Below are 19,249 nucleotides of genomic sequence, written 5' to 3'. Positions count from 1 at the left end.
TTTTGAGTGTGAATTTGGAAATTAGTAAACAGGTTAAATAGGGCTCTGCCATTCACTGGCTACATTCTCTCAATTGGAATAATTTTTTATAGGCTGTATTTTTTCAACTGTAAAATTGAGCTAAGACCCATAAGGCCCTTAATACAGAGCCTTTCACATAGTAAATGTTCAATAAATATCAATGAATGTTTAATAAGCATTGGTAAACATTATTATTGATTCTAAATATCTCCACATTCTCCAGCCTTCTAGGGTCACCCTTTACTAACACAATAAAATAAGTTAATTCTTCTCATCTCATTTATTTATGGGAAGGCCAGCATATGTTCCTGAATTTCTATAGAGGGTGCTTAAATTCTGCTGGTAGTTACATTTTCCTGGTGGTTGCTTGATGTCTCTCTCCTGGGTCAGTTGTCTATCACTCGAAGGCTTCTATTCCTTCTGTTCTTTCTCCACATGACTCCCAAGAGAAGACATAACCTCCTTTTCAGCATTCCTAAGGCTCAAGGCTGTTGTACGGCTTTACTTAAGACTTGTAGATAACACAGAGTAAATACAGTTCAGAACAGTAAACAACTTAAAATTTAGGTATCACACAATGCCCTTCTTAAGTTCACAGACCTCTGCCCACCACTGGGAATGTCTTACTGATTCTATATACCGTCGGGCCTGGCCTATTTTCCTGTTGTTGCCACAATCTTTTCCCTTCAGAGAACTTTCTGCTTCCTCATTTCTTCCCTGAATTCAGGGTCCAGCCCCAGTTTCTCAGACTATGGGCTACTCTGTCATGCCGAGGCCTGAAGCATAGCTGCAGTCTAAGCTTTAAACCCCTCCAGGGTGCCATTCACACTGACTAGTGAATAATGCTCCCTGGAGTTGTACACTAAGGCAGCCCTGACCCTTTCCATTAAGAATGGAGATAGATGAAAAAACTTCACTTTCAAAATCAAGAAGCCATTAACATATCTTCCTAAATAAAAAAAACCATTCACCATAGGTCTCTGTTTCTCACTAAACAATCAATCAATAGAACCTTTTGAATTTATTGCTTTTCTCTCCTGACTCCAACCATCATCACCACCATCACCATCAGCATATCATCTTCTCTATCCACCACTATATCACCACAGCTGCCATCACCAACATCACAGTCACCATCATGAAGGACCACCATTATCACCCCCATAATCATGAGCACCACCACCATAACCATTACTACCTCCTTGTTGGCTTTTCTGAGGCCCTGTGGCAATTCTATGAAAAGCTGCTAAATTTCTCTAGTTTTTTAATTTTGGAAAGTCTATAGGCATGTCTGCCAATTGTCTGCTTTCAACTTTTTCTGCTCATTAGATACATTCCCACCCCACCCACTCCCCCATTTCTGGAGAGACAGATAGAACAAAACTCATGTCCCGGTCCTAATCTCTTGCTTCCATACAGCCCAACTGCAGGCTCTAACACCGGTCTCTTTGCACTTGGGTCTAATCCTGAGCTCTGTCAAACATATGGTCATGGTGCTGTAATATTGTTTCTACCCTTTCCATCCTGTCATCTTTGTCTCCAGAGAAAGCTACCTGATCTATTTTCTGGCCCTGGAGAGTCCTATCACCATTCAGACAACTCCAACTCTTGTGACCCCTTGCCTTTACAGGCTTCTTTGGGCCTTTGGCCATCTTATGACAGAAAAGCCCAAAGGCACCCCAGTAAGAGACTCTCTGCCACTATGGGAGCCAGTTGGTTTCTTATCTACTCTGCTCTCTGATGTGAGGTTTCTGTTGAACCAAAACAGCAAGGATGGGATGGCCTTTCAACTGGTGGGTATATCAGGACAATGGTGGAAGCCTTCTCATAGTGGCCCCATGACTCACCACTGTCCCCAGAGTGGAGAACATAAGCATTTCGTAGGCCTTTGCAAATAATGTCAGCCACAGAGCACAGCCTTCCTAAAGGCTTTCGATTTTCTTTTTGAATTGAATATGGTCTATTACTGGACAGGGAAGGAAAGGAAATTAGATTTTAAAAAGTTGTAATAATGCTTTCACTGTAATTAGAAGCACAATTATACTAAGAGCAAGAATCAAAAATTTGATATAGTACCTGGACATCTGAAGTAACAAATCAAATAAACTAACTTTGGTTCAATTATTTAGACTGAATGAAAGTGGTGTATAGCATAGGTGGTAGTGGGCTAGAAGTAAGGTTTTATTAGAACATAGCTAGGCTCATTCACTTTACACATTGCCTATGGCCGCTTTTGTGCTGCAATGGCAGAGTTGAGTAGCTGTGAGATTCTGTATGACCTTCCAAGTCTAAGGTATTTACTACCAGGCTCTTTATAGAAAAAGTTTGTTAACTCTCACTCTAAGTAACAAATACTTTCTCTTCCTGGAGATGGCAGGAAAATTAGTTAGACTGGTCTTTCTTTTTATCACAGAAGTAAAGGCTGATACTCCTGTTAAGGTATTAGAAGTAGGAAGTAGCTGAAGCAGGGCTCCTACATAACCTTCGGAATCTGAGGGTATTTGGTCCTAACCAATAACAAAGTAGCCTTCTGTCAGTTCAGTTTATGGTATTAGAGATTGGAGCCAAGACCCCATTCTAATAATAGTCTCTTCGTTTTGCTTCCTTTGGGCAAATACCTCCTCAGAGATCTTGCGGGGACGTGAAGTGATTGATCCAAGGCAGAATTGGGTATACCCAGAACTGAGTATTCCTGGGTTTCTCAATCGAATATTGCCTGGTAATTCCATCAGATATTGGTCTGCATTAATGCAGAAAGCTAGCTGAGTTTGATTGTTGGTAATGACATGATTTGACTTTATCATTCCCAAGGCCTGGCACAACAAGCTCAAGCTGTCCTGTAATGTCCTGGCAAATTCTGAGGGATGAACATCCATTTCTGATGCTGTCTATTGCCAACCCCATCTCCCCGCCCAGAACTAGCCTTTTTTTGCAGTTCCATAAAGACGAGAGGTTGGTTTTAATGCTAGGAGGTAGAGTAGATAGAGTTAACTTTTGTTTTCATTGTATTTTATCATCTATGTAGTTTATATATTTTTTAAGTTGTGACTAAGAAGTAGATTTTGAGTCTAATACCAAGGAAACTGAATGATTTAACTTTGCAGGGTTTTAGCCCTACTCCCAAATATTAATCTTCAATTTGGCTTCATTCTGAGTCCTTGGACTCAAGTTATAAGTCAGCATTATTGTGGTTCGATGTTTTAAATGAATTCTCCTTTAATCCTTATGTAGTCTATGAGGTTATTTATTATAAGGAAACTGATTCTTAGAGATGATAGCCTGCTCCAGTGACCCACATGGAAGTAATGATGCTAGGATTCCAACTGAAATAATGTAACCGAAATGTTTGTTCCTGCCCCCTGTACAGGCCTTTTTTATTTTTTCCAGCTCTAATAAAATTTATTTAAATGACAATAGAGAGATTTATTGTTAGTAACATGTTTCTGCTATTCTTTTTTTAAGGACTTTTTTTTTGGTCTTTATTGAAATATAATAGACAATTAGTTGCTTCTATTTACATTGTACAATTCACTGAAGTTTTTTTCACTTACAGTTGGCATACAATAATATACCAGTTTCAGTTGTATAGTATAGTGATCAGAGAGCCACATAACTCGCAAAGTGATCACCTCACTAAATCTAGTACCCCTCTTCCCCCTTACATATTTATTACATTATTAACCATCTTTCCCATGCTACATTCTACATCTCCATGTCTATTCTTCAACTCTCCATTTATACCTCTTAATCCCTTTGCCTTTTTTTGTTGTCCTCCCAACTCCCCTCCCATCTAGTATCTCTCTAAATATTCTCTGTATCCATGAGTTTATTTCTGCTTTTGTTGTTGTTATTGATTTTGTTCTTTAGATTCCACATGTACGTGAAATCATGCGATATTTGTCTTCCTGTATCCGACCCATTTCATTCAGAGCAATACCCTCTAGGTCCATCAAGGCAATATCTTTTTCCATCCCTTTCTTTTTAGTCTGTCTGTGTCTTTTAATCTGTCCTGCCTTCTGCCTTTGCAGGGTGATTTCTTGGATTTCTCCCTGGTTGTATGGCTTGTTCATCTGGATCCCAGGCAATTTTTCCTTGCTGTTTGCTCCTTATTTCTGTCACAACTTTGATTTGGTCACCAGAGAGATGAACAAAGCCTCTATCATCTATGCCATTTTTTTTTTTTTCCGCCTCTGCACAGGCCTTCTTAATGCCAGCCCACAGGAAGGCCAAAGTTTCACATTAAAAATAGCTCTACTCAGAGTCTAGAAGCTTCATAGACTATATAGCAGTAAATCCAGTTTTAAGTTAGTTTATAGGCTGAAACATTATTTTTGCTTCCGTAACAATTTTAAAGTAAATGGATACCTAGGGTCTTTATGAAAATAGGTTGAAAACTTTCCCAAGGAGTGCCCTTTAGTGCGATCCCTTGATTTAACCTTGAAAAACAATATGTGTGACAAATAATCATTGGTTTCCCTCCCCAACAACCACTTTCATTTTTCCTAACAAAACCCCAATCTTCTTCAGGGGACTAAACTACTGAAATGGGTGACTACTTGCTTAATGGATCACTCCCCTGCCCTAGAGAGTGAATACCAGTTACTCCAAATCATTCATAGTGATTCTGTTCCTCTTGCCAGTGATTGGTTTAGACATCATGTAATGCAACTAGGCCAATAATACAAAAATGGCAGTCTACTGGGGTGCTTTTAAAAAGTTTTCCTAACTCTCTAAAGGAAAAAAAGGCACTAGATTAAGAACACTCCTTCCTACTTTTGGATGTTGCAAATGAGATGTAGTATTTGGGGCCAGAGGAGTAGTCATCTTGTAATCATGACGGGAGAACCAAGAGAATCAAACTGAATCTTTGGAAATGTTGCACCTTTAAATTAATCAGTGTTGGAATAACTTGTTCTGAATTTGTTATGAGAGATAAAGAATTCATTATATTAATTATATGACAACTTTATATATTTTTACCAAAACAATCTGATTATCCTGTGACCCTCTCCATAAGACTCTTCGGAAGAATGTACAAGAGAAAAGCAAAGCAAGAAGATGTCCCTTCCAATGAGGTTTTCTGCTAAGAAGTTCCTGAGTGCAAAAAAATAAGCTAGTTAGGTGTGAAGTGATTCTTAATAAGGTTTGAGACTTTAACAAGGTCCCTACAAAAGATGGGTTTCTAATATTCCTTATCAACAGGGCTAAAGAAAACTCTATACCTAAGTTAAAAGAATCTACTTTATATCCTGGAGCACAGTGCCCTTTCAAGGAGAAATTCCTGGGGTTGTAGGAGGTACTTAAGACGTTTTTTAAATAGCAGTGTACTCTTTCCTATGTAAGAACAAGAGATCACCCAAAAGAAGCTTGAATATGCAAAGTAAACCTATTATTTAACAATTTCAAATGTTAAAAATTTTCCATCCCTACATCTTTCTGATCAATTCTCTAAAGCAATTTGATTTCTCCTCACCTTTCATGAAGACTGGGCTATCTATAGTGCTCGTCTTTATTTAAATAGTGCTCATCTTTATTTAAATACATCCTAGAAGAAGCCTTATTTTAAATGGTTTATCTTTAGCATGTATATGTATCAATTTTGAAAAGCTACTGGTAGTCCGCTCTTTTGGAATTTCATATAACTTTTTAAAGTAACAAGCATTTGAATTTTTCATATTTGTAGTGCTTTTTAATCACTAATTTATATTAGAACTGCTTCCTGATTTTTCAGTATAATTTCTATTATAATTACTACTTCTATTAGCTTCCTATTGCTACTGTTACAAATTACCACAAATTTAGTGGCTTAAAACAACACAAATTATTTACAGTTCTGGAGGTCAGAAGTCCTACACTCAAGGTGCTGGCAGGTCTATACTTCCAGAGGCTCTAGGGAAGAATGTTTCCTTACCTTTTCTAGCTTCTAGAGGCCACCTGCATTCCTTGGCTTGTGGCCTCATTCTCCATCTTCAAAGTCAACGGCTTTTCCAGCCTCTCTGACCTCCTGCCTTCCTCTTATAAAGGCCTCGCTGATGACATTGGGCCCCCGAGGATAATCTCCCCATCTCAAGACCCTTAATTTAATTACATTGTAAAGCCTCTTATGCCATATAAGGTCACATATTCACAGGTTCCTGAGATTAGGACTTGGATATTTTAGGGGCCTACCAAATCTTTATTAGGATATCTTTATTTAGCCTATCATAGTACCACTTCTATTATTACTACTAGCAAAACTTTGATTGTATATCATGAGGCAGGCATGCTAACTGCTTTCTATTTTTTATCTCAATTAATCCACACATAAATACTAAAATGGGGTAACTTAGGCTTGTTACTAAGCAATTGCCTTCTGATGACAGTAATTCATCACAAAATCGAGTAACAATGATACATAATCTGCATTCCTACTCCTATCAAGCACTGACTTGTATATACCTACAAGTTAATTATAAATAAGACTGTATACTTTCATTTTTAGAAAAAGGTAGTAATTGGGTAGAAATTTGCATTTAGAAGAAATTCAGCTACCCTTATGACTGAAACTAAAGCTTGTAGTACTGGGTTCACTTAGCTTAGATCATTGAGACCAATGCTAATTAGATTTATGGTTGCTAAGTGCACAGTTCATTTCACTCAGCTTAAGAAATGATGACTTAAACCCTTGACCAAGATACTATGAAATGCAAACCTTCAAATGGGACCTTTGTCAGAAAAGTGAGGGTTAATAATCCTAAATCCATCACTGCTGCTCAAAATCCAATTTTTAAACTGATGGTTGCACAAGAATTTCATGTCAGCACTGAAGAGTCCCACATTATCGTGTGGTTGAGTAGCATCTGTTTAGTGTACTCTTGCCACTCAAATCTGTTAGATGCAGTCCTTAATGTACTGTGAAACACTTTGAAGTGCAGCTGATGTATCTAAACATAAGGCCCACCAAATGACAATTTGGCACCTAAGACTTGTTAGTATTGGGAGGGTTAGAAGCTCTTGAACACTGGGTTGAGCCTCTTAGCCGACTGATTTAAGGCTATTTTAAGAATGGATATAATTGAGATACATGCAGTTATAAAAACCTGAATATATAGTCTAGCCCAGAGATTTCTTCCCTGTTGGCTATAAACTCTAGCAACATATGGGAGTTACTGTAAGGAGCCCATTAATCCATCTGAGCACCAAATGTTGTCTGTAGACTAAGTATATCCTACATATCAAATGTAGATATGGTTATGATGAGTAATACAAGTTTGCTTAAAAGATCTCTGAATTCATAGAAGCTTTTGGTCATTTTGTATTTTGTTAATCACTAGGCCCTTATGTACAATTAATTCTGAAATTCTGACATCTCCAAAGTAGTTGGGCACCTCTGCTCTAGCTTGAAGAATTTAGCAAAGTATTCACAAAACACTTCTGACACACACTTCCATTCATTTAAAGCTTTAAAAGAGCTGTCATTTGACAGTTCTATTCAGGAGTTAAGTATCCCCAAAGATATGCTGAGTAGTTTAGCAAGAAATTAAGACCAACTAATGCTGATGAAAACTTTCAATATCATCTTTTTCTTTCTACAATGATAGTTTATGAGTAAGGTTAGCAAGCTAAACAAGGTAAGTACTGTTTCATTTCTTGTCTTTAACTTGCCTGCAAAGAGCACCTAAATCAATAAACTAGATGAGTCTGTTTTGAAAACCCAACACTATTTTTTCTAAGGAAAATGTATCTGGCTTTTAATTTGTAAATAAATGTATCACTTTGCATAGCACTTTACAGAAAATTTTTGCACTGTAGGGTCCCAAAGTTGGAATATTATCATTTGTAGTCTTTCGAACAAAACTCCCTCTATTTCAAAGATGAGAACTGACCAAATGAAACGTTAAGTGATTTGTCAAAGACAGAAGAGCTTGAGTTACCAAAAACAAAAAAACATAAGTGATATGGAGTAATTAGACATTAGAAAAGTGCCATACAAAATTCCCTAAATGCATTTTGACTACTTGATCCCAATTAAGAAAATCTAGAAACACTTTGTGGTCATCTTACCTTCCTTAAATGAAGAAAAACCCTCTGATTTAAATGGACTGTGTGGTACTGTTTGGGTGTTGAATACATTCTCTTTTTCAGTCATTTTCAGGACTAGTATAAAAATTCCTCTTTAAAGATCAGTATTTCAGGCCCTAAGGATTATTTTTATATCTAAAAATAAACTAAACAGGTTTCTAGCAAAAGGCAGAGTTGGGTTTTAGAACTTAGAATTATAAAGGATCCAGTATTTATAAATTTTGCATACTAAAAAACTTCCTGTATATATAAGACTGTATGACACTGAAATATCTTGGGGAGTTTGCAGACTCTCCCTAGAATCTTAACCATAATTTAAATTAAGAGTAAGTTCCAACTTTTTGAAATAGTGCAAATTACAGCTGTGTCAGCAGGGAGGAAGATTTACTGAAATGCCTTTCAGTATGTTTTAAATCCATGGAACCATTACAAAACCTAGACTGACTCCATAATTCTTTGCTTGGTTAAAGCAACATATAGTACTATATAAGAATTTCAAAATTATTACACTGGGGAGAAAGTACTGTCAGAGACATTCACATTTACCAGTCAGATGACGAAGCTGGCTGGAAGCTAAGGTGCTTGAGAGCTGACAATTCTGTAATTCCTTTATTTCCTTCAGCACTTGTTGAAGGGGACAATCTGTTTATATTTTTCATTACAGCTGTTAGTGGATATAAAACTTTTCCCTTTATCCCAAATACTTATCTGCAAAATAATATTCACTCTTCTCTGGTGACTTAACAGTCAACTGCTAGATAATGTACTCTCTGCTGATTCCCAGAGCACAAAGTTTAAGCGTTAGATTCTAGTTAGGTCTGTTCATTCATTCAATCACTCATTCAACTAACCAACCAGCATTTATAGATCATCCACTATATGCTGAATTGGTATTTTAAACGGAACCAAAACAACAACCAAAAATTTTAAAGAATTACCAGAACTTTTATTTTTGCTTAGTTTTATTAAAAAAATAAATATGTCATAAAGCTTCTTTTTTCTTTAGGGAGAAAAAAAGGAACAAGTTCCATAAAATCAAATAAGCAACAGTAAGGTGTCTTAACTTGAAAAAGATTGGGAATCACTGGTTTACAAGTTGTAATTGAATGAAACAACAACTGTAACAGCCACAGTTGGCCGTTTCATGCCAATGGCAGCAAACAACAAGATCAACTAGGGCAAAATAAATAACTGTGTGGAAGCCCTGATAAGTGTTTAAACAGACTGATCCACTGAGACATCAGTATAGATATATCTTGCTTTAAACAACACAGAAGTTCCTGAAAAGTTTTGTGTAAATGAAATAACCACAAACATACTAGGAGAGCTTGGTATCTGAAGGAATTCTGTGGTGAATTCTTTCGTGAACAGCCACTTCTATTTTTGTAAATCCAGGTATTTGCTTTGCTTAAGGTGAATTATACCTGTTACCTCTCTGAACTGAGGCATCAGCATATTCACCTAACACTGCTCCAGCTAGGCCAGTGGCACAATTTTCAAGTTTGTGTTTCTTATTAAATAAGTAGTGTAAAATACAGAGCCAGCCGGGGAACCCGGCTGCATCTGGCATAGCAGGCACAGGGGTGGGATGACCGCCTTTAACAATATTTCCAAGTCGACAAATACTTTGAGAGTCTAGTTTGTGTAAAGCACAGTAATAAATCTTATCAATTTGGTTATAGATGTACTTTCTATAAAACCTTCAGTCAGGGCCTACGTCTGGAACCCTTAAATAAAATAATACCTCTACTTCTTAAGGCTTGACTTTAACCAAATTAGCTGTCCAACTTCTTCAAATTGAGTGGATGATAATGGAAGAAACAGAGTTTTCCAAGGCTGAAGTTTAACAAAACTAGAATCACATATAGCTAGTTAGTGAAAAATTTTGCTGATAACAAAAATTTTCCAAATAGTTCTTTTTTTTTTTTTTTTTTTTTTTAAAAAAACTTTCTCTAAACAGAACTCTGAATTCTCAAGCTAACTGCACTGAGGCTCTCTGGCTGGGTGATAACATTTCACTCTTGCTGATAAAAATAAGAATTTCTTTCCACCCACCCGAATTTCATGAACTTATCCTACACCACAGCAGTGATGCTTTGAACAGGGAATAAGTATGACAGTACTAGTTCCAGTAAGTTTACCATTGTAAATATATAGAATTCTCACTTTGTTCACAGCTTCCATTTCATGTGGCCAAACTTCTACCAGGCTTAAGTCACATTTAATTAGTTAGGCTGTTCTTTTTCTTTAAAAAAATACCTCTAATAACATTGCTGCCTATATGTACAAGTGTGAATGAAGAATATGCAATCTGTAGTCTTTCCCACACTGAGTACACTAACAATTAGTAAATAATTAAAGAATAAGTGGTCATTTTAAAACCTGTGTTTTCCTTAAAAAAAAAAAAAAAAATTCACTTTCTAGGGTCTTAAAAGTGCCCTAATTAATGTCCAATGCTGTTCTTCACTCTGTCCCACCCATCCAAAACCTGCTACAAATGCTGGATTGAGTTTATATCAAATAATTTATCAGTACCAAGATTTTTCAAATGGAAACAGTGTTACTGACTTCTTCATATTGGATAACAAAATAAGGGTAACTCTGGTCATCATTAAAAATGACAAAAATCTGAGGCTCAAAGAAATTATCCACGCAAGAGTCATACAGGTCACTGGTGACACTGCCAGGATTGACGGGAGGAGGTCTTCTCATGCCATGACTGCCCATCGTGTATCTGCCAGTGAGCACTTTGGCTAGAAACATAAAATGGACTCCTTTGGAGGACTTCTTAGAAAAGTTATGAGAGTAGCTTGCCTTCTTTGCAAAATAACTGCCTTGTCCAAACATTGTAGCATGCTTTCCACAGACTCGAGGGTCAAAGTTGTGCTTACAGATTCCATCTACCACATCCTGCGATGTTCCATGAAATAAATGTCTCTCATTTATTATTCTGTCACGGCCACACATTTTCCTGTTCATATATTCCTTTTTCCTAATGCAAAGAGTGGATAGGGAATTCAGAAGAAAGAAAGTATAGGTCAATTTAATAGATATGATGTAGTCGTAAACTTCTCTTTATGGTTTCAGTGGAGAGGAAATGTTAAAGCAGCTATCAAGATCAAAATGCCATCAAAGATCATATTAAAAGTTTAAACTTATCTTTTCCACTGCAAACCAGAAAAGTCCTTTTCTTTTTTTCTCCACCAACAATTCACATGCTTTCTCTTACACTTCAAAACTAGTTCTAACATCTTACCTTCTCCTTTATTTTCCTTATCTAATTCCACCAACCTGAGTGTCTCTTAATTCTGAGCTTCCTCAAACCTGCACGTATTCTTTTTGCACTACATTAATTTGTTGACTTGAGAGGCAGCCTAGTAAAGTGATTAAGAACAAGATACCTGGCGCCAGACTGCCTGGTTCAAATTCTAGCACCATATCTTATTAGCTGTATATCCTGTGGCAAATTATCCAAACATTTTTGTGACTCAGTTTCCTCTCTGTAAAATGTAGGTTGCAATAATCCTACTTACAGGTCTGTTTACATGTGAGTTAATATATCGAAAAATGTAAATATATTAAGCTCTATTCAAGTCTTTACTATTACATTCTGCATTTGTCATTAGCTACATTAAGAAAAGCTCTCTTGAACTTTTCATACTGCTGACTCACCTTTTATATTTCTCCCAAAGAAACTGGTTTTGGACTCTCAATATTTGCAAAATTCTATATTTAAACTCAGGCACAGTCTTATGAAAAAGATTGTAAATGATTCGATAACTTTTGTCCTCTGCAGAAACAGGCACTTGGATGAAGTCCTGAGATGGATGCATATAAACCCATGTTTCAGGGTAAAAGTTTGCTGAGGTGACCCCATCTGGGCAGATGATCTGTGATGATGAAGTTGCTTCGAGAGGTGAAGGAGCCTGGGTGGGAACACCACCAAGTGTCCTAAAAGAGAGAGGAAGGAATGTCAATGTAAAACATTCAGAAATAAGTACATCTCATATACAGTACTCTATGGCAATATCTAATATAGTTTGTATAGCTTAAATGCTTGTTTAAAAAATGATATAGAAAATGCTATCAAAGAAAAAAATCTTAGAGCAAATAGTGCCTAGTACACAGACATTATTAGCTTCCTCCTGGCCTCCTCTTTGTAGAGAAAACTACATGATATACTGCTACAAGGCAAGCAAGAACAAATTTATAAATACCTTTACTTTTTGAATCCTAGACTCCTCTTTTGCCTATATAGTTAAAGAAACTTTGTTTCAAGGGAGTAATGTTAATTTATATGTATTCTTCAAACTCTGCTGTACTAAATAGAAAACATATTACTAAAGCTTATGTAGGGTGAGGGGAGCAGAGTGAGAGGGAGACAAAGTTAAGCAGTCGGAAACGTGGGAGCTTACAGGGAGAAGACACAAAATACTAAAAATCAAAAAGCTTAAACTTTAATTTTGTATTAAAAAAAAATAAAAAATCATGCCATAGGCATTGAAAGTTGACATCTGGCATTCACTTCATTTTCCAAGATCACATACAACCACAAAACCAACAATATTATTCAAATTTTATAGCTTTAGGTGTGATGGAGCTAATTACTTTAAGCTCTAGACACCGGAATGCATATCCTTGAACCTTTAAATTCAGGTCTATTACTTTGAAGGATTCAGATAAGCAGCAGCTTTGCTCAGTTACTTATTTTTGCCTGATTAAATACTTAAGTTTAAAGCACATTTCTTGGCCATTTTCAACACAAGAGCAAAAGGGAAGAAGCAGAGAGAAAGGAAATCCTGACCCCGAGACCCAGATTCAGGGTACTGTAACACTCATAAGCATGTAGTGGTCACAAGGAAGTAATAAGTCTGCCAAATGGATTAGGAAACTGAAATTTCAAAAGAGCTTTGTGACACAGAGGTTACAACTGTGGATGAACGTGCATCTAATCTCCAAGAGCATATCTTACCATGATCCTCTTCATAATCATAGCCTTACGGACCAGGCATTTTACATGTAGTATCACTAACTGTCATAACCACCCTGCAAGATGCCTTGGTTATGCCTACTTTTCAAATAAAAAAACTGCTAGCATAGCTAGCAAAGAGCAGAGATAGAATTTGAATCCAGGCCTCTGTAGATAGTTTCCAAGTGTATACTCTTTCTCTTTCCATATATTTCACAATTCATATACATATTTAACAAGGCTTGAAAGTGATGGATACCAGGATTGCAACTCAGGCTTGCTTGCCTGACTCCCACTAACACCACCACCACCTCACATAGTCTTTTGACATTTAAGAGATGGCTAGATAAGAAGCTAAAAATTATAGAGGCAAAAGTGCCTTCTTTAACCCCAGCCCCCTTCAAGTAGCGGTGTCTATGATTTATTTTGCCTCAAAGTCCCTACGTGAGACAGAGAAGAAGTTCTGCGTGGATCCAGAGCTTTCAGAAAACCCTAAGTGCTTTTAAGTTCAGAGGCAGATTTAAAGGGGTGCTGGTTTCTCCAGCCTTCATGACAGAAGGCACAATAGTTTTTGTCCTCTGAAGCATTTTCACAAAGCCCTGACAGATTCCTCCAGAGCCTTCGTTCACTGGTACATTTTTCTGAAGAGAGGCCCCACTGTTTTAATCAGATTCTGGAAAATCTGTAACTCCTTAAAAGCAATCACTATTCTGGAGGATGGCAGGAAACACAGAATATATGCTCCTTTTTTTTAGCTATCCCCTCTATCCCTGCTCTGCAAAAAGGGTAAATCCTAATCCACCAGGTTTTCTAATATCATCAGTGGTTGAAGTTACCAACAGAGGTTTCTGGGTTGAGGAAGGAAGGTAAGGTTCTCCCAAGCACTCTGTTCAAAACAGGTTTTAGGCTACAACAACTATATTGAAAACCTGGCACTGACAACAGAAGGGACTCTGCTTTTCTTTCTGATACCAATTCTGCCTAAAAAACAGTTTCATAAAATGAAAGCTTCTAACGTACTCTTTCTACTTTCAAGGGACAGGCTCTATTATTTACTCACATGCTTGAAGATGAGCCTGTGTAAATGAATCCTATCCAACCTAAGATATTAAATTAGATTTTTATTTACATGGTCAGCATCCATTCCTACCCATAGACACTTACTTATAACAAACCAACATCCTAATTAGGCCAAACCATAAAAAAACATAGACATGTCTGATAAACTTTATACACTCTAATTGCCATGGGTTAATTAATATATATATATATTCCAAGCACAGTTACAAATGTGGCTTCATTTTCTGAGAATGCTGCATCTGTATTCTGCTCATGAGTATTCTAACGACATACTGTGCTTCATGGTGCTGTACAGCCTTCCTTAGGGAGACAAAGTTGAAGGGTAAGGAGCTTGTACTCAAGGACCTCTGAAGAATGGATTTTCAGAATCCAGCGTCGCCTTTCATCACTCATCTTGCCTTCTCTCTTTGTCATTTTGAAAGACATTTCCTAACTCAACTTCAATAATAAAATAAAAACAAATTCATTTTATCCTTTTGGGGGAGGAGTCAAAGAAACTGTTACCAGGCCTTCTCATGACCAAGCGGTGACTGCACAGGATAGATGTCCTTTCAGCTGAAAGGAACTCCCAAACCTCTAAATCTGAGATTTGTTTGCTTTTGTGTACCCTCAGCTCAAGTATTCTAAGAATATTAAAGAATAAGCACCTTTTACAGCCTCATTAAAAAGCAGCAAGCACAAGGAAAAAAGTTTTTTTTTGTAACTATGAGGTTATGGATGTTTACTAAACTTACTGTTGAAATCATTTTGCAATGTATACATGTCAAGTCATTATGCTGTATACTTGAAACTAAGTGTTGTATGTCAATTATATTTCAATAAAACTGGAAGGAAAAAAGCAGCAAGAAATCCTCATTTAAAAAGAGCTAAATTTGGAGGAAATTCATGAATTAAGTCAGCCTCCTTCCCCCACCATCTTACTATCTTCCTACTCTAGCATTCCCAATTCTTAGCTATCTCTGATTCCCTGATATTTGTGGCTTTTCTGATGCTTATGTTTTTCTTTGACCTTTTGTATTTACTAACAGTTAAAAACAAAACTTTTTAGCTAAGATCATAGTCTCTTTGGAATCTATTTCTGAAATCCACTTTTCAGACTGAATCTCACTCCTCTTTCTCCCCATTAGGCCAGTCTAAGTGTCCTTCAGCCCTAGACTCTAGGGCAGACAGGAAGTGAAGGGGCTGCACTTGCCCATTCCGCTCTGGTAAACTTGCTGCTTCTCTGTTCCTTTCTCATTGAAGTATCTGCATAATCTCTTTGATTTGCTAAACTCTTTATATCTGATTATCACTGTTTCAGATGACTAAAATAGGAAATTTTAAAAACAAAAGAGAGAATAGTGACTTTCTCTGTTTGTAAGCCTAAGTTATAAATAGTAAGGCCATATTTGTGGCATTAATGCTACTACAGCTAATATTATTTTCATAGTTCATACTTTTACGAAACAAGCTGAAGTTTTTTTTAAGAAAGGAAGGGGCATCCATAATCACTTGTCTTAGGATTGAAACAAATCAATTTTCACCATTTTATAAAACTCTCTCAGTAAAGCAGCACTAGAATGAGCATTCTTACTCTCACACAGAAGCTACATCTCATTTGATTGGCTCAGCATGCCAAGACTCCAGTCTCACTAATGAGTTCTACTGTCTCACTAGCAGAACAATATGTTCCTAACTACTGGACGCTGACACTATCTCCAGCTGTGCTAATGAAATCACAGAAATGGCATTTTTATTAGTTTCCAATTTAAAAAAAAAAAACCTACAAGGTAAAAATTTTCACACTTGGACTAGAAAGAAAGCACACATTTACCCCAAGCCAATATATATTTCTAAAGTTGGCCTTATTACACAGTGCTTTTAGATACTGAAAATGTCAGGGATTTTCATTTGTATTTTGTTTTTAATGTTCCCTTTGCAATTTCAGAATTAGAATCATGAAGATTCTGTCATAAATGATCGGGGAAAAGCATAGTTTGGGTTTGAAATTAAAAAAAAAAAATGCTAGTAAGAATATAAAAATACCATCTTCATCTCAAATATCAGAAGAGACCAACCAATATTACTCTAGACCTCCCAAGTTAATAAAACCAAGTAAACCTAGTATCATTTTAAAAATATGACTAGAGTATATAATGATTTCCCTAGAGATAATAATTTCCAAAAAAAAAGGGGCAGTGTGCCCCACTTTTTAGCATCTAGGAAAATGTGCCAGTGGGCTATCTAGAAAGGAAAAGAAATGGCAGTTGGAAAAATGGAAGAGCTCACCTACAATTCAAAAGGATGAGTTTGGTCTCAACCTAAAAGTATGACAGGTAATTTTGGTGAGTATTATAGGAAGATGGGCCTTACAAATGAGAATGCAGATTATTTGAAAGGCGAATTCCTCTCATGTATATGTATTCAAGGAAGAAAAATGGAGAACATTACCTTGAGACTCTCCCTACTTGACCTGGCAGTTTATCTGAGCTGGGAAGTAGTTCCCTAACATGAAAGGTGTCATCAGAAAACTCAATCTTCTATGAGGGAGGAGAATGCAAACTTCACCTCATTCCAGATATAATTATTTTTAGTTGTGGAAAAAATGTTAACTCTACTGTGCTTTTCAGTTCAAAAAGCCTAATAGGATACCCACTCTTTTAGTGTTAGGTTAACTGTACCTTATCTGAATTCCATTTTTTTGAAGGATTAAACCCAAACAATAACTTAGAATTTCACATTCTAGAGGTAATAATCAAGTTAGTCTCTTAATTTAAAATCTTTTTCTCTTAGGCATTCAATTATACATTTATGTAAAATGAGAGTAAATATGAGACTTTCCACTGGACACTTACTGTAAATATGGAAGCAATATAAAACAGGAGCGGAAAAGGGGTCTCCTTTTTATTTCTCTCCTGAAGAATGAATTGTGGAGGATATAGTGGTTGTTCCACATCATAAATCGGACCTCTTTCAGACCCCGAGAGTTGGCTTCTTCAATCAATCGAATAACAGACTATGGAGCAGTAAACAGAAGGCAAAGAGAAAAAAAGTAATCACTATGAAATATGAAAACTGTTAATATAACCAAAGCCACAAATAGTTAACCTTGCTATTAGTATCAGAAGGGTTTCAATAAAGTACAGTGAGTGAAATTAATTCCCTTTACACACAAGGATTTTTACCTTTTACTTTTTTTGGTAAAGATGCAGAGTAGAAAGATGTTCCCTGTTTATAAGAATATGGATTTCCAACTTAAAAAATATGTAAAGCCGAGGTAATTACCCTATCCTGAGGCCTTAAAAATGTCCTAGAGATTTTTTTTTTTATATTTCTTAAAAGGAATTTTCAGAGGAGGATTACAGATGGTAGTCTATACAGTTTAAATAAATCAAGTTCCAAACCTAAGAAACCTCTCAGAGGAAAAATAGAGGGACAGCCCAAGTATTCTGAGAATACATTTTAAACAGCCTCTTACTCTCTTGGGAAAGTATTATATATCAGTGATTAAAGAGAGTCAAAAAGTTTAATTCAATATGGCGTTTTATAGAAATTAACATACTAGGTCATTTTCTTGTTATTGCTTTTAAAAAAAAAAACCCTAAGGTAGATAGGTTAGTTTCCCGTTTTGTAATGCTGGAAATTAATCTGATTAAATTGAAGAAGTCAGATCTTTGGAATGTGAAATTAATCTTTTAAAGTCCATTTCAGGATGTTTAAACTTGACTCAGAATTCTCATTTAGAGGCAAAGTAAACCATCATCATTTTAAAGCCTTGCTTTGTGATTGATGAGCTATTCTTACAATCTTAGACTAAGGATGCATGTACACATTTGATAGAATTTTAAATGACTAATTTGCCTGACCACAGCTCAATAAACATTTTCAAGTACTTCTTCCAGGGGCTTAAGAGTGACTGTTTCCCACTAGACTTCTAAAATGCTAAGTGCAACACATGACCTAATCACCATGAGCCCGGGAGCCAGATAAAGCCAAAAGTTACACCAGTGCTCATCTCATTAAAATTACTCCAAAGGCGTCACTACGTCTGAGTACTTACCACTGTAAATACTTTCTCTTCATAGTATAAGATACTGGGGAAAGCATTTTATCTCTTTGATAATAGTGGTATTCTACTTATGGATTCTAGCAGATTAATGGAAAGAAATACATTTTCAGAAAAATCGAGAGAGAGAAAAGTGTTACTTTTATCAACAAAGCTCAATTTTATATCCATGAGCTCTTTGATTTATAGTTCTGTTTAATCATTGCTGAAAAGGAAGAATGAAAGATCAGTGAAAAAGAGAAAAAAATTTAAATGCACTTTTGGGAAAAAGAACCTGTAAATACCTCAGGATACTCTCTCCATCCAAAGTGGTCCCTACAGAAGAATTTCCAGACTGTGTGGTAAATAGAGTTGGCATTGCTAGATGGTGGTGTGGATAGCCTTCGTAGTTGGTCAAATTCAGTTGTTTCATACACATTCATGGCATTCAAATCTGCCCAAAATTCTTGTCCTCTAAAAAACCCAAGAAAAAATGGTTTGTTACCATTACATATGCAAAACAGAAATATCTAAACATCTCACTGGACATTAAAAATATCTAGTATAGCATGTTGTCGAATTTTCAAAATGGTCTTATTTGGAGTAAAAGGACATTACTGATTGTTTTCCAATTTCCTACATGCCCTTTCTTAATAAGATCAAAATTTCCAGGCCATGAAATTATGGTAGGATTGATTCTATCCCATATCACTGGCCTAAATGAATCAACATAATCCCATCATCCCCGCCACAGTGGGATGAGTCAAACCCTGGCCTCAGCCAATCAGGGAGTCAGATTTAAGATGATGCTGACATAGCAGACAGAAACAAAAGAAACTTCCCTTGAAGCTTGTCCCTTTTTTCAGAGCCATCAGTTTACCTAAGCTAATACAGATATACACAATACTGCTTGAAGACAGAAAACAAGAAAAAGGAAAAATAAAATGACTTCAGAGGAGGCCAGTATTGCTAATCTACCCAACATCAATATGATTTCTTATCCTGTGGATGAAAAAAAGAGTTAACAAAACATGAAAAGGAAAAAAGTTTGGCTTATTATGAGGTTTAGCTATGAGAATATTTTTGTCATTTTT

The 19,249-nt window shown here is 36.3% G+C and overlaps 1 protein-coding gene across 1 annotated transcript in view; it reads right to left on the bottom strand.

The window, feature by feature from the left end:
* Nucleotides 1–9,026: 9,026 nt before the first annotated feature.
* TIPARP (TCDD inducible poly(ADP-ribose) polymerase) overlaps nt 9,027–19,249 on the bottom strand; it is a 28,783-nt gene continuing 18,560 nt past the window's right edge. The window contains exons 3-6 of the mRNA XM_011379325.2: nt 18,461–18,629; nt 16,966–17,126; nt 11,755–12,033; nt 9,027–11,074 (exon numbers count right to left, since the gene is read on the bottom strand). Coding sequence (XP_011377627.1) covers nt 10,627–11,074; nt 11,755–12,033; nt 16,966–17,126; nt 18,461–18,629 — 1,057 coding nt within the window. The 3' untranslated portion in view covers nt 9,027–10,626. The remainder of the gene's footprint in view (nt 11,075–11,754; nt 12,034–16,965; nt 17,127–18,460; nt 18,630–19,249) is intronic.

Source organism: Pteropus vampyrus, unplaced genomic scaffold (genome assembly GCF_000151845.1).
Source record: "Pteropus vampyrus isolate Shadow unplaced genomic scaffold, Pvam_2.0 Scaffold12, whole genome shotgun sequence".
Taxonomy (NCBI): Eukaryota; Metazoa; Chordata; class Mammalia; order Chiroptera; family Pteropodidae; genus Pteropus; species Pteropus vampyrus.
The sequence above is the reverse complement of the archived record's forward strand: the minus strand, read 5'-3'. Positions and strand labels throughout refer to the sequence as shown.